Raw genomic sequence first — 14,926 nt, 5'->3', positions numbered from 1 at the left:
GGTATTTGAATTGCCCGGTCTCACCAACCAATCGCTCGTCCTGCATTTGGAGAGGTCTCTAGAGGGAGCAGGGTGTATGGCACCTTCCGAGCGGTGGGCGCGTCTGGAGTCAGTCGTCTTTGAAGAGTCAACTCGGCATCATCGTTTTTTCCTCTCCTACGTCTTGTCTCGTCTACATAGTGTTCTTTCACTTCTATTATACTTGTACTGAATCGAATAAACTGACTTTAGACAAGAGAAGATCCAAAGGCGAGTGAAGTTGATTTATCCGCCCAACATTTGGTCCTTCGAGCCGGATCGCGCGTCACAGCAGTGTGAGGATCATCTGGGTGCAACGCTGATCGTTATCATGGACGACCGCACTACGTCTTTGCTCGCAACGCAGCGATCACTCGGGAACGTCATCGCCCGATTCTCGCAGACTTTGAATGCGAGCGGACTTTTTTCGACCATCGGCGTGACGAGGATGGTCGCTACATAGTGACCCTCGGCGACAGTCTACAGAGTGCCCGAGCATCCTTGAGGTCTCTGCAAGCTCGCCTTCATCGGAACCCAGATATGGCCATCGAGTACTCTCGATTCATGGACGAGTACGTCGCGCTGGGCCATATGAGGCCATTGTCCGATGCTCTCGTCTCCGCGCCGACTCGTCCCGTGTACTACATCCCGCACCATGGCATCTGGCAGCGCGGGTATCGAGGATCAAGGCTGCGCGTCGTCTTTGATGCCTCGCACGCGACCTCGAGTGGCTACAGTCTCAACGATGTCCTGCACACCGGGCCGAGGCTCCAGGCAGCCTTTCCAACGGTCCTGCTACGCTGGCGTCGACATCGCTTTGCGTTCTGCACCGACGCCCGGATGATGTTTCGCCAAATTCAAGTTAACCCTCAGGACGTTGACCTGCAACGCATCGTGTGGAGCCCCGACCCAAGCATTCCGCCTACACACTATCAGCTGCTCACAGTCACTTACGGCGTTTCTTGTTCACCTTACTTCTCACTGTGCGTCATCCAGCAATTGTGCGAGGATGAAGGCCATATGTGGCCTGGAGCTGCAACTGCTGCCATGCGTGATTGCTATGCAGATGACATCCTATCCGGCGCTGACAACCTCGATGCCACACGCGAACTCCGAAACCAGCTTATCTGCCTGTTGCAAACTGGAGGGTTTTCGTTAAGGAAATGGGTAGCAAACGTGCCTGAGCTCTTAGACGACCTCCCAGAAGAAGGACACCTCTGCTTCACTTGGCAAGAGCTATCCACTGATGGTTTTGTGAGTGAACTCGGTGTTAGCTGGGATCCAGCCTCAGACCATTTCCGTCTTACTCCTCCCCGAGTTCAGGCTCAAGACACGAAGCGGACAATTCTCGCCGCTCTGGCATGGCTTTTTGATCCGTGTGACTGGCTGGCCCCTACCATCCTGAACGCCAAATTTCTGCTCCAGGATTTATGGCACGCTGGACTCGACTGGGATGAGGTCGTGCCACCGTCAATGGCCCGCCGGTGGTCAGCTTTCGCCTCCGAGCTTCAGGCGATCCATGGGTTTGCTATCCCACGCTGAATTGGATGGTCGCCTGACTTAGATCTGCAGCTCCACGCCTTCTCCAATGCAAGCCGCCATGCCATGGCAGCTGTAACTTTTTCTCAACTTACCGACTTTACAGGCTTAGTGCGCTGCCACATTCTTTTGGCTAAAACCAAGCTTGTTCCAGAACTCTAAAGCCAGCTTCTTCGCCCCAGTCTCGGATGACGATACCTCGTCTTGAGCTCCGAGCAGCACTAATTGACATTAACGGAGCTCGATGTCCCTATCAAAAACTGTCATGCGTGGACTGACTCCCAAATTGTCCTGCACTGGCTTCGTTCCGTGGAGCCCACAGGGAATGCCTTGGTCGACAACTATGTTGCCCACATCCAGGAGCTACTACCGTCTAATATCTGGCGCTACGTGCCAACCTCATCAAATCCAGCTGGTGTCGCTTCCCGCGGCGCTGATGCCAGCCAACTTCATCCACAGAGCTCGTGGTGGCATGGTCCAGCCTAGCTGTCGAATGGCCCGGAGTATTGGCCGCACGAGGATTTGGTTACACAGCCATTGACGCCTGTAACCTGCTGCGTCGTCCAGCGGCCCGAAGCCCATCTGCTCGATCGATTCTCCAACCTTGGCACCTTGCTCCGGGTTCTTGCCCGTTTGCGCCGATGGGTTCGTGCTCGCCTCGGTCGGACACGTCACTGGCCAGTGACGCCCTTCTTGACCGCGATCGAGCTGAGAGATGCGTTCCTGGCCTGTGTTCGTTTAAGTCAAGAGCGCGCCTTCGCGAGGAAGCTTTCGCTCCTTCGACTCGGGCGTCCCCTACCGAAGAATCATCCACTAGCTTCCGTTGCTGCGTTTATCCACACTGATGGAGTCCTCCGGGTTGGCGGGCGGATTCAGCACTCTGCGCTGACCTACGATAAGCAGCATCCTCTGATCATCCACAGCTCCTGCAACCTATCTCGCCTCGTCTTGTCCTGGGCGCATTCTCGCGCGTTGCATGGAGGTTTCAGGGTCATCAGCGCTTACGTTGCAAGACGTGCCTGGATCATTGGCGGTACCCGTCGAATCAAGACTTTCTTGCGGAATTGTCTCTTTTGCACTCGATTGCGAGCACGGCCTGCGTCTCAACAGATGGCCCCCCTTCCTCAACCCAGGGTCACACCCTTTCACGCCTTCGGTCGTACTAGGGTTGACTATGCAGGCCCCTTTGACATACTCGCCACCAGAGGACGAGGGATCCGCACTTCAAAGGGGAACATCGCCCTCTTTGTGTGCTTGACCACGAAGGCCGTGCACGTCGAGCTGGTTGGAGATCTCTCTGCTGCCTCGTTCTTGGCTGCTCTCACGCGCTTCTCTGGCCGCCGAGGCCATCCGTCCGAGCTATGGAGCGACAACGCTACCTGTTTTCGTCGAGCTGACCACAAACTCCGGGAAGCACTGCAGCAGGTCGAGCTGGAGGGCGAGCTCATCGCTGGGACCTTAGCTAACCAAGGTATCGATTGGTGCTTCATTCCGCCTGGAGCTCCTCACTTTGACGGTCTCTGGGAGGCCGGCGTTAAGTCCGTCAAGGGACACCTCCGACGTATCATTGGCAGCCGACACCTCACTTACGAGGAGCTCTCAACAGTGTTAGTTAGCATCAAAATGGTGCTCAATAGTCGACCCTTGGTCCCACTCTCTGGAGAAGCCGATGACCTAGAAGTGCTTACGCCCGGCCATTTCATTACCGGAGCCCCTCTAAACTCTATCATCGAGGCCCCTCGTGCAGAGCAGTGCCCCGACAGGCTTGCCCATTGGGAGCTTGTGCGCAGCCTTCGAGCTCAGTTTTGGACGCGCTGGATCCGGAAATACCTTAACACCCTCCAGCAGCGCCCTAAGTGGGCCACGCCATGCCGAAATTTCGCCGTTGAAGACGTCGTAGCTGTCCTCGATCCTACCCTCCTTTCCGTGGTCAGCCGCTGGCCTCTTGGACGGATCCTCTGTGTGCACCCAGACCACGACGGGCTAGTTCAAGCCGCCGTCATCAGAACCTCCACTGGCGAGTACCTCCGGCCAGTCACCAAGCTCGCACTCCTGCCGGTCGAGACCACGAGTGGGCGTCCTTCATCACCCGTCCACAGTGCTTCAGATGACACGCGTACGGCGGGCAGGACTACTATTTTGTTCCAGGAACAAGGCGGGTGGGATGTTTGACCTCCGTCCGGACCACTGTCTTGGCCGGTATTTGAATTGCCCGGTCTCATCAACCAATCGCCCGTCCTGCATTTGGAGAGGTCTTTGAACTCGTCTTTGAAGAGTCAACTCGGCATCATCGTTTTTTCCTCTCCTACGTCTTATCTCGTCTACATAGTGTTCTTTCACTTGATATTATACTTGCACCGAATCAAATAAACTGACTTTAGACAAGAGAAGACCCAAGGGCGAGTGAAGTTGATTTATCCACCCAACACTATTTTTTCGGTAAGTAGTATAAAGGATTGGATTAAAATGTTTATTTTGATGAAGAATTTCATTTTCTTTCATTTTTTCAATTTATTTGTGTGTTTGTTTTTCAGACGATGCTTCACTTAAAGTAGATCTTATGTGATCACCAATATTCGTGGAAATGGCACAAGATCACCGACACTTGAGGCAAACCCCACAAGACCGGTGAAGCATGAAGTGAATCTTACAAGATCACCGCAACCGATACCCGTGGTGGATCTCACGAGATCACCACAACCGATAACAGAAGTCGACCTCACGAAATTGCCACAGCCTATACCATTAGTTAACCTCTCGGGAACACCTCTCGTTAATGACTTATTGTCTTTAACCGGAGCTGTATGAAATGTGTATGGTAAAAAAAAAAAAAAAAATCTTCAGAGGATGAAACAAACAGTCCTGATAAAAAAAAGCACTGATGTAGACTTTTGTTTTTTCGTTAGCAAATATAAAGTTTATAATATTTGTAAATCACATTTTAAGGATAAGCTACATTAATTTTATGAAATAGGTCTTTGTATTTCCATATACTTCTTATTAAAAATACATTGAGCAAAAATAAATAAAGTGTTCAAGAGTTATTTTCCTTATACCATATTATCACACAATGCGCATAATCCTATAAAATATATTTTTGTGTAAGTATATGTATAAAATATTTCAATATTTAAGAAAGCTTACTAATTCAACCAACGCTACAGGTGGTGAACGCATATTGCAGCGCGAACTCAAGCAGTGTTGCACATAGCACGAAAAATTCAAAGAAAGCTGTTAAAGTCACTTGCCATGAGCTGCATAAATACTCAAGCCATGTTGCACATGGTGCGCGCAAACTCGACAACGTACGAAAAAGTGAAGAGGAGCTGTTAAAGCTGCTCGCCCATTAGCTGCATTAATACTCGAGCCATGTTACACATGGCGCTCGCAAACTCTGATAACGCTGCAAGTGGTGCACACAAATTGGGGGGGAGGTAGGAGCCTTTGCGCATGCACAATGTGCACTTATCCGTTAAGCTAAAAGGTACCTATTACGAACCACATCAAACCTTCGACTTCATTTACTTTATCATACTAGACCGAGTAGCATCAGTTACTTTTTCCTTTTAAAATGAAGTTTATTGTAGACTTTCAGGGCTTTAAAAACCTTGTCAACTATTTTATTTTTAAAGAAATTTCCTTTGTTGAATTTTATAAGAATAGTTTGCCAATGGTTATTATGCTTAAGCCACCTTTGAGCTGATTGATAATGAAACAGTTTTTATCAAAGGTTGTGAAGAGAAAAAATGGTAAGAAAATATATGAACACGCGAGTATGTATCTTGTATATTATTAGCTTAATAAAAATACGTTGAAAATAAAAACATAAGTTTTTTATAAATAATACAAACATTTTTCTTAGAGTAATTAATATTAAAGAGCATAGGTACCCTGCTTTTAAAAATCTCAAAGAAAACTATGAGCCATGCAAATATCACAAGTTTAATACTGATCTAGTGTGTGCAATGAAAAATGCATTGGCTATGAAAGATTAAATGCAAAGTCGGGAAAAGTATGAAATTGAAGGAATTACATACTTGACCATTTATTCTTGTAAACGCAAACTAAAAAAAAAATCCTGATAATTATTGTTGGAAAAAATGGAATTTAAAAATGTTTTGCAAGTCTAGTTTTGTAAATATGAGTTTTTTTATTTAAAAATTAACAAATTAACTAAAATAAAGAATAAAAATGTTCTACAATTATTTTTCTACCCCTTCACATTCTACATCATCATGCAACGCACTCGCCTACATAAAAAAAATACATATACCCATCGCGTGCCCAATCTGCACAAGTTATTTAAAAGCGCGCGCAATATTAAGCAGCGCTGTAGGCGACAAATGCGCATCGCAGCGCACGCAAACTCAAGCTGCGCGCAAAAAGAAAACGAAGCTGCCAAATCCGCAGCTGCCAGACCCGCTTGCCTATTGGCTGCAAGGGGAATCCAACTTATCTATGAAGAGGGGCTGCCGTGGGGAGGGGCACGCCGCGAAAGGGGGCCATCGCCATAAGGAGGAAAACACCGCAAGAAGGGCACCAAGGGGAGGGAGGCTATGCTGGAATCACCGTAGCTTAGCTTCTTGAATTATTTTCTTGTTCGATTCGCAGTAGTATAAAAAAAACTAATAATAAATATTAGATAAAGATTCACACAATGAAGAAAATAAGTAGATATGCGTAAGATGTCGTGGAATCTAAAACCGTTAAAAATAATTTAAACTTTCTTTTCTCGATTTTATCTAATGACAAAAGAGAACGGGATGCCAAAATATTCCTACAGGATGCCAAAAAAAAGCTAACACCATACAGTTTATCTTTAGTATATTGAAATTTGAGAAAAGGGCATGTATGAAGAATATAGAGTGCTTGTTAAAAAAGTGCCGATATTTATACATATGCACCTCACGATACATTGGTCAAGATGTATCAACATTCGGTTGTATTCTTTTAAGGTTACTTTTAAATTTATTTACCATTTTATCTCATGAGGATGTAAGCCTTCATTAGTTGCATTTGAAACTTAACTTGAAAAGTTAACTCTTTATTTTTGTCAGATTTATATGTTCCTTTTGCTGTTGCATAATTAATACTGTAGTAGGATGTAGCAGTTTCTTTGATACTGCTTACTATTTTATCGTTTGATAACTGAGTCCATCTATTGTGTGATGTAATAATATCTAAGTTTATAAAAAATCATTTATTTATCAAAAATTTTACAGCAAAAGTCTTTTGTTTTTTGTTTATGTGACATCGTAAGCGAATAAATTTAACCTGCTTCTACATCCAGTAAAAACGAAGAATATTTTTTTTAGGAATCTTTGTTTTTTTTTTCTTTAATTAAAAGTATTAAAGTATTTCCATAAATAAGAGAACTGTAATGAATCCTGTATGATAGCTAATTTTAAATTATTTTGTAAAACCAATCAAATTTGTCTGATATTTCTGCCTAGTATTATGATTTTTTTTTTTTTTTTTTTAATGTTAATCATTATCACACAAATTTTCTTAGGTGGTTCTTTACGTAATCCATTTACTTTAAATTACAGTAGAACTTTGAGGAGTTGTTACTAAAGGTATAAGGCATCTTCTCTTAAAATTCTGAGTTCTCTTAGATAAATCTTTGAAATTGAGTCAGTTAAAAAAGCCTTTTTAATATGAACTCCTACGGAGCTTCCTTTTCTATTCTACGATATAATGTCACATCTCGTAACATAGACATAAGGTCGTAATAGAAAAAGTTCGTAGTGAAAGAAAAAATTTCAGCTTTTTAATAGCATAATAAAAATTGGGACTTTTTGGGAAAACAGTATATAATATTCAATCGTGAAAGTAATTATCTATAAAGTGAGAATAACACGTCTGCCGTGTAAGCGAGCAAACGCTAGGATTTCGTGTGCCAATTCAGAATTATCCACTTATCAATATGGCGATAACTTAATCAGTAAAATCTTTTATGATAAATATTTTTTATGTATGATAATTATAAAGTAACGATTAGTTTAACGTTTAAATATTATTCAAAAGTGGGGTTATCCAGAGCATCGAAAAAAGTATTACCATACAGAATGTAACGTTTATTTCTGTGTTGAAAGCGTACATAAGGTAATAACAAGAGTAATATAAAATCCTAGTTGTGAGTCTCTTGATAACTCATAAATAAGGAAAGTATGTACCTATGTAAATAAAAAATTACTAGGATCATTGGAATCTTATGCAACATGTTTAATTTAATAATAAACATGGCCATTTATAGTACTGTCTCTTTTTTGTGGTTGTGTATACTTTTTCTATGACTGTTGAATTATTTTTTACGCTGGATTTTCCTTTAAAATTCTAAGAAAATAGGACACGTAAGCTTTCTCTTCCATTTATGTCAAGCCTGTTGCATAAGGTCATGAGCAACTTCTACCTTTGACTGTTTGTTTATTATTGTTAACGATAACGTATCCTTAATCACATTTAAATAGACTTATCAAAATCCATTGTTGTTTTTAATTGTCTTCCTCTGTTGATTTAACACATACTTTTTGCAGAATGTTGAATATTATTTTCTCTCTTGAGGATAACTTAAACCAAGTACAAGTAGCACTCCGGGAGTGCAGGCAGAAGTGAAAACTTGAACTTATGGCGCGTTGGACACTTTTTTGGGTGAGCATTTTTAGGTACGCTCGTGACATGAGAAATTGTACATGAAAAATCAAGTTTATCAAAGCAATGTGGGCACTTTTTGAATGGACATGGAGTACAATAATATAGAAACTATATTCGAAGGAAGTGGTTTTATTTAAATGAGTAAATATTAGTAAATAGTAAATACAAAATTTATCAATTTTTTCAACACAATACCATAGCAGCAACACAAGTCGAATGAAATATTTTAATAAATAAATTTTCCGATTAATATTCATTTATAAAAAAAATATAAAAAACTCTCAATCTCGTCTGTCGCGAGGGCATGAATGAATGCCCATGCAAAGACTGCGTATCAGCGTTGGTCTGAGCATTATTCCACGCTCACAGTTCATGCTTGATCTTACATAGCGCCGCTGACTGGATCCCACCGAGAACTACTTCGCGCGAGAATTTGAATTCAAAATCGTATGATTTTTTCAACAGACAGTAGGCGCGGGAATTCAAATTCGAAAGAATTCTTGGTATACTATTTATGTATGTAATCATGTGGTGTCTCACAACTCTCGCGCTTCAGGCTCTACTTGCCAGGTGGCAAAGCCCCTGATATTCGCTCCCGTCAAGCGGCGAAATTCTCGCACGATTCATATATAAGCGCGATCGAGTCACTCTAAGTCCACTCCTCTTCTGTGTCTAAGGCAGGGAGCACGTCATCAGCCTTACTGATGAGTCCTGGCGTGCTCTCGGGACGAAACACCTTTTTTCTCTCTTATAGATGACCTCTTGATTTCTATAATCATACAACACTATCTAATATTTTTAGGCATTAATTAGCCAATACATACAAAGATTTCTTTCAAATTTGAATTTCTGCGCCTACTGTCTGCTGAAAAAATCGTACAATTTTGAATTTGAATTCTCGCGCCAAGTAGTTCACGGTGAGATCCAGGCAGCGGCGCTATGTGCGATCAAGCATGAACTGTGAGCGTGGAATAAGGAATAATGCTTAGACCAATGCTGCTGCGTACAGCATGCAGCGCTCTCGCATACCTATACACTCTGAGTATACGTATAGGTATGTAATCTCGTCTGTCACGAGAGCACGAACGAATGCCCATGCAAAGAGCGCGTAAAGTATACATATATTATAAGAATACACGTGGAGTATATCTGTGTAAAATCTCGTCTGTCGCGAGAACGGCTGAAAATGCTCACCCACAAAAGTGCCCAACGTGCCATAAGAAGTTTTCACTTAAAAAATTTCTTTCAGAGCCTGGACATCCTCGACAACATTATGCAGTGCTTGTAATTTGTACTCTTGCACAAAATCCCACCATAAAGCTCCAAGAGTGAATTTACCTTTCTGCTATCTCTTGTCCTGCAGAGTATATTTACAAATCTGCAACGAGCCCGCAAACCCTTTAATGCAACTGCTTAATTTTGTGTACAGTGAACACTGTTGTTTAAATCTGATGAATCATGAGTTATTCAACTTTCGTAATATATTAAAATTTACTAGGTAATTACATAAATAGACAAAATAATTTATAAACCAAAAAAAACGTACAAGTTTATATATATATTACGAAATTCACAGTTAAAGTAAGTAACGAAACGTACTATAACATAAAGAAATTGATTTTCTTTTACGAGGCATACTCATAGCAGAGTAGGTAAAGGTCTTGGCCAGCAATCAAGAGGTCGGAGGTTAAGATCTTTTATGAAGTACCCTACTACGAGCCTATTTTTCTTACAGCTTATAATATAATCCATTAATTTTAATGATATAGAGAGAAAAATACAAGAGCATTTCTTAATTTTAAAATTTAAATCATAATTAAGGATGAAAAAATCACTCTTAAGTGAGAGATTTAAACCCACAATCTTCTCATTCGTAGATTATTGCTCTGCCGATTCGGCTAATGTAGGAGATTACAATTTTTTTTACCCTTAGTCCTAATTTATTTATTCTACAAGTAAAATTTTCAACGATAATTTACGTTTAATTAGTTGAGTATCATGCATTGGCATTGGAAAGATTAGGTACGCAGTGTAAAGAGAACCGTTGACTGGAATGTGTCTGCCCCACCAGTTGTGGCGATAAATGTCCCACATTTTTTTTTTTTTAATTAGCTATGGTGATTTTCAGTTGCAGTTGAAAAAAACTTGAAAAATTCGTATTAAAAGTTAAAACTTCCATTTGTCGAGTAAGTATATTTTCGAATCCATTTAAGAGTTTCTTAATGTTTTTCAAGACATTTAAAAAATGATGCCACATGACAACATTAACCTCTAAATTTGTACTTTTTTTCTAAGAAACTACGTAACTTCTTAAAACTTTTTTGTGACGAGAAATACCTTATGTTTACTGCTACCAATAAAAAAATAAAGAACTATTCAAAAGTAATTAAATATTTGAAAAAGTAGGTGGCCCCTTCTAACCATCTGGCTTCGTGTACCCCACCTTCTTCTATATATATGTTCCCGTATTCTTCATCGATTTAGGATTTTAGAAGATCGGAAAATTTTATATGGAATATTATGTTAACAAGTTCTTTCATTTTTGACCTTCAAAGAAAATTTCTATTTAATGTGTTTCTCTCTCTCTGTCTCTCTCGATATGAATATGTGTGTGTGTGTGTCTGTGTGTGTGTGGGTGTGTGATTTTCCACATAAGTTTCCTTTCATCAACACTCACACTCACACGTTCATATGCGGACGAGCGTGTATGTGTGCAGTATACGCTACTTTGAAAGTCCAAAATAACGTGGGTTATAACTTAGTCCTAAAAATAAAAAAGTTATAGTAAATTGCACAACGCTTATTCGAAGATAGGGTAAGAACCGTAAATGTGCGAAGTGTGCAGGAGCGAAATATATAATAAATTTTTTTGCAATAAAACACCATGATGAGATATTTTATTGCTTGAAAATGGCTTTTCCAGGGAATTTTCTTGCAGGATCAAAAATTGAAGAACTTGTAAGCATATATAGATATATAACACATAAATTTTTTAGCATTTGTCACCTTTTAATAATGTATATGCAGACACACACACACACACACACAATTACTTGTTATTCCAGGTTTCTGAGGTGAAAATAAATAAGATTACATAAAAATCTGTTTTGCAATATTAGACAGTTCCTACTAAGAATCACTGCAGTAACAAAAAACTGTTTAAATTCATTCCCCATTCATATAAGTTTTTTAGATTATAGTATTCCATTGGTAATGATAAAACAAGTATTTTTTTATCATGTTGATCTCAGATCATACTTGGTATAAATAATTCTCTTCTCTCGATAAGGTTTCCATTGCAATAAGTGATTATTTTTTAAGTGAACCTACTTCTTTAAACTTGATCTACATGGTTTTAATTTTTTTATCTTCGAAAGAGGAGACGACTTTAATTTTATTATATTCTTCTTAACATTAAAATGATGACTTACTTCCCTTTTAAACATGTAAGAATCCAACAGCACAGTATTGATAAATTTTTTTGTTACTTGACAGTTTTTGTAAGTTGATTTACAATAAGTAGCCTATTTAATAGGGCACTGCTCACGTGGTTTGTATCGTTATCTTACTAAGTGTTGCTTAAGTTTATGTACGCACTAGTATCATATCGTACTATGAAAAAAAAATTCGAATTTTCCATATAGTTTATTACCAATGCAAGCAAAAAAAGTTTAGTGCACCAAAAACATTTGTATATAGACTGAAATAGAATTGATATAAATTTGCTTATGATTTCACTCTTAGTTGTAGGTATTGATAGCCTATGTATCCAATATTAATGATTCGTGAATACAAAATTAAATTATTTGCATTCTATAAAACCAAGACTTTAGTGTTAAATACTACAATTAACAGTTATGTCGCTTAAGCTATTCGAAGCTCACAATAACAAATTAGTATTATTATATGTTTAGTACAAATGTCTTAAGCACTTGTAGCTAACTTGCGAGAATGCTTAGATAATATGAGGCAAAATTGATGATGAGGATTTAGCTGTGTTCTGTTGTAATAACTCGTAAGGATTATCAGTCACACCAACGGCTTAGTTTGTGTGTGTCAAATACAACGAACTGATTAATAGATATACACACACACACACTAGGTGTTGTGTGTGGGACAGTCACAATTTCCCCTACCCCCCTTGCCTCCTCACCAAGAGAGGTTGTTACAAATAGCCCCCCACAAAATAAGGTAAAATTCGATCGCTTCTTACGTGATTTCGGCATAGTGAAAGATATAATTGCCCCACATTAAGCCCCTCCTTAGCCCCCTACAGGTTAGTCGTACGTAACCACGGAAAGACAAGGCTCCCCTCTTGTATCTTTTTCGAAAATTAACAGTAATAAATATTAATAAAATTGTTATTATTGTAATTTTCCAAAAAGGAGCTCGTCTGTTCCTTACTCAATCCTTGGATAATTACGTAGTAAAGACAGTAAAAAAGAATACTAAATTTTAAAAAAACATGCAAAAAATTATTGCAACACTATAATTATAATACTTCATAATTTCTTAAAATAATATATGCTAACAAATAATAATTTAATAATAATAACAAACAATTTGATTGAAAATTCATTCGTAAATTATTATTTTTAAAACGTATAATAACAATTTACATAAAATCGAACTTTTGTTAAAAGTATAAATGAATAATTATTTTTGAATACAATACACTAAGTTAATTCACTTAATAAGACTATGCTAGTTTTAAATTATGATGCATCGTGTCGTGTATGAAAGTTAAAAAGGCAAAATTTTTTTATTCAAAAACTCATTTCATGAATATTCAGTAATGAAGACATTTAATTTCTTTAAATTGTTACAATTTATGAGTGTAATAAGATCTATAATAAAAAATTTTATCTTATACTACATTTTCTATGTCTGAATCATTGTCAAAGTTACTTGTAATGAAATAAAATTTTTATTATTGCATCTTAATAAAGCTATTTATAATTGACCATGAAAAAACAAAGGCTTTTTTAAGTATATACCAACATTATCGAAACTCCGATCTAGAGATTTATTTTTATTCATAGTAAAGGGCAAAACTAAGGGAAATTACTTTCGATACAAATTAAATAGTAAAGGGAATATATTTTCTGTGTTCAGTGTGATTTTAGGTATAAATACTTTATATCAAATTTTTTTTCCAGTTATAATTTCACCCTTCATATAAATTTTTAATAATTTTGTTATTTTTAATCTCGTTCCATAACATCAACTGTTTGATATGTTTAAATTTCGTATTAACATAACAACTGCTCCAATTTTGAAATTAATTTTATGCCGTGGTAAGCCTTGACGCATATTGTTGTGAAATTTAATTTGAAAATTTATACAAAAATAATTATCAGATATATTAACACCCTTGTAAGTAGCAAGATCTATGCTTTAATATGTTTTCATTTCTCCTTTTATAGGATTTAAAATTTTTTTCATCAAAAAGTAAGTATGTTCGTTCTGAGAAGTACGTAAAACGCTATTAATTAAAAAAGTCAATATCTTTACCAAAAATATTAAAACAAATATCGGTTGTTTTACAATTATTTGGTACTCGAAATGATTCAGTTCTTTCTTTTCTAATATCTAATAATATTAAAAAAAAATTTTTGTTAGTTTAACGAACATTTACAATAAGTTGAAGAATACAAAAAAACTACGGAAGACATGATAATTGTACATTTTTTTGTATGATCATATTTCTATTACTATTCTTTGAAACTGGAATAATCTTTCTGAAGTCGCCTTCTAAAACAACTAATTTATTACGAAAATGGATATTTGTATCACATAAATCATGTAGTGTTTTTTCAACTATTCCTAAGGCTTTTTGGGGATTACAAAAGCCTCATCTTATATAATTAAATCTACTTCTTTCAGGTTTTTTTTTACATTTAAACTCCAAGAATCAACTTTCTACATTGTTTGAGTCTAATGGTAAAAGAAATGTTTTATGACTGGTCATTTCTTTTGGAAGTAACATTATTGCTATACTACTATACTAGTCTATGCTATGGGTAAAAATTTTTTTCCACAAGAAATGAGATAAAAAATTGAGGTTTTATTGAGAAACGTCTTACTGAACCTCCTGGGCCATAAATAAAAATTTTATCTATTTGTTAACATATAATTTTAAAAATCGTGATGTACGATCGGAGACATCCATTACGGCTAGAGAGTAGAATCACCATTTTTTTTTCATATTACTTCTTGAATATTTTTATCTTTACTCAATACTAGACCTAATAAGAATTTTATATTGGGATGTCAAAGTAAATTAAAAAGATTCAATTGGACCCTTTTTTCTGGAAACACTATACAATCAATAAAATGACTGAAAATGTTTCTTAAATCTTATCTCCTTTAGTATTTTTTGCGATTAGAAACAAGGCAAAAAATTGTCTTATAAATGTATAAAAAGGTATTTGTTCAATTTGCACTACTTTTGTTTTGACTCTTCAACCACTTAATTTTTTTATGTTTTTGAACATCAAAAAGTAACTAAAAAAATGAAGTATTCAACTAATTCAAAAATTAGCGCGTTGGTGCGTGGAGCGCGCAGGGGTCAGAGCCCCACTAGTATAGACACAGTTGAATCCACTTAATGGGGGCCCTGGTTGAAGGGGACAACCGCTTAATTGGGACAGTTTAAATAAGTCCCGAAACAAATGTATTTTTTTAATGTAATGAAACGCCTTTTAAAGGGGAC

The 14,926-nt window shown here is 38.0% G+C and overlaps 2 protein-coding genes across 2 annotated transcripts; both read left to right on the top strand.

Annotated features, from left to right (window-relative positions):
- The first annotated feature begins 558 nt into the window (after positions 1-558).
- LOC111643677 (uncharacterized) lies at positions 559-1,560 on the top strand. Its single transcript, XM_089589275.1, has one exon. It carries the CDS (start codon positions 559-561, stop codon positions 1,558-1,560), a length of 1,002 nt encoding a protein of 333 aa, XP_089445401.1.
- Positions 1,561-2,667: 1,107 nt separating this feature from the next.
- LOC106645718 (uncharacterized) lies at positions 2,668-3,729 on the top strand. The gene has a single exon (XM_089589274.1). It carries the CDS (start codon positions 2,668-2,670, stop codon positions 3,727-3,729), a length of 1,062 nt encoding a protein of 353 aa, XP_089445400.1.
- The last annotated feature ends 11,197 nt before the right edge of the window (positions 3,730-14,926 follow it).

The sequence above is a fragment of the Copidosoma floridanum genome, unplaced genomic scaffold (genome assembly GCF_036245765.1).
Source record: "Copidosoma floridanum isolate Cflo_tuat_1 unplaced genomic scaffold, Cflo_Japanese_pri ptg000008l, whole genome shotgun sequence".
In the NCBI taxonomy this organism is placed as follows: Eukaryota; Metazoa; Arthropoda; class Insecta; order Hymenoptera; family Encyrtidae; genus Copidosoma; species Copidosoma floridanum.
Note: the sequence above shows the minus strand (reverse complement) of the source record. Positions and strands in the feature narration are given on the sequence as shown.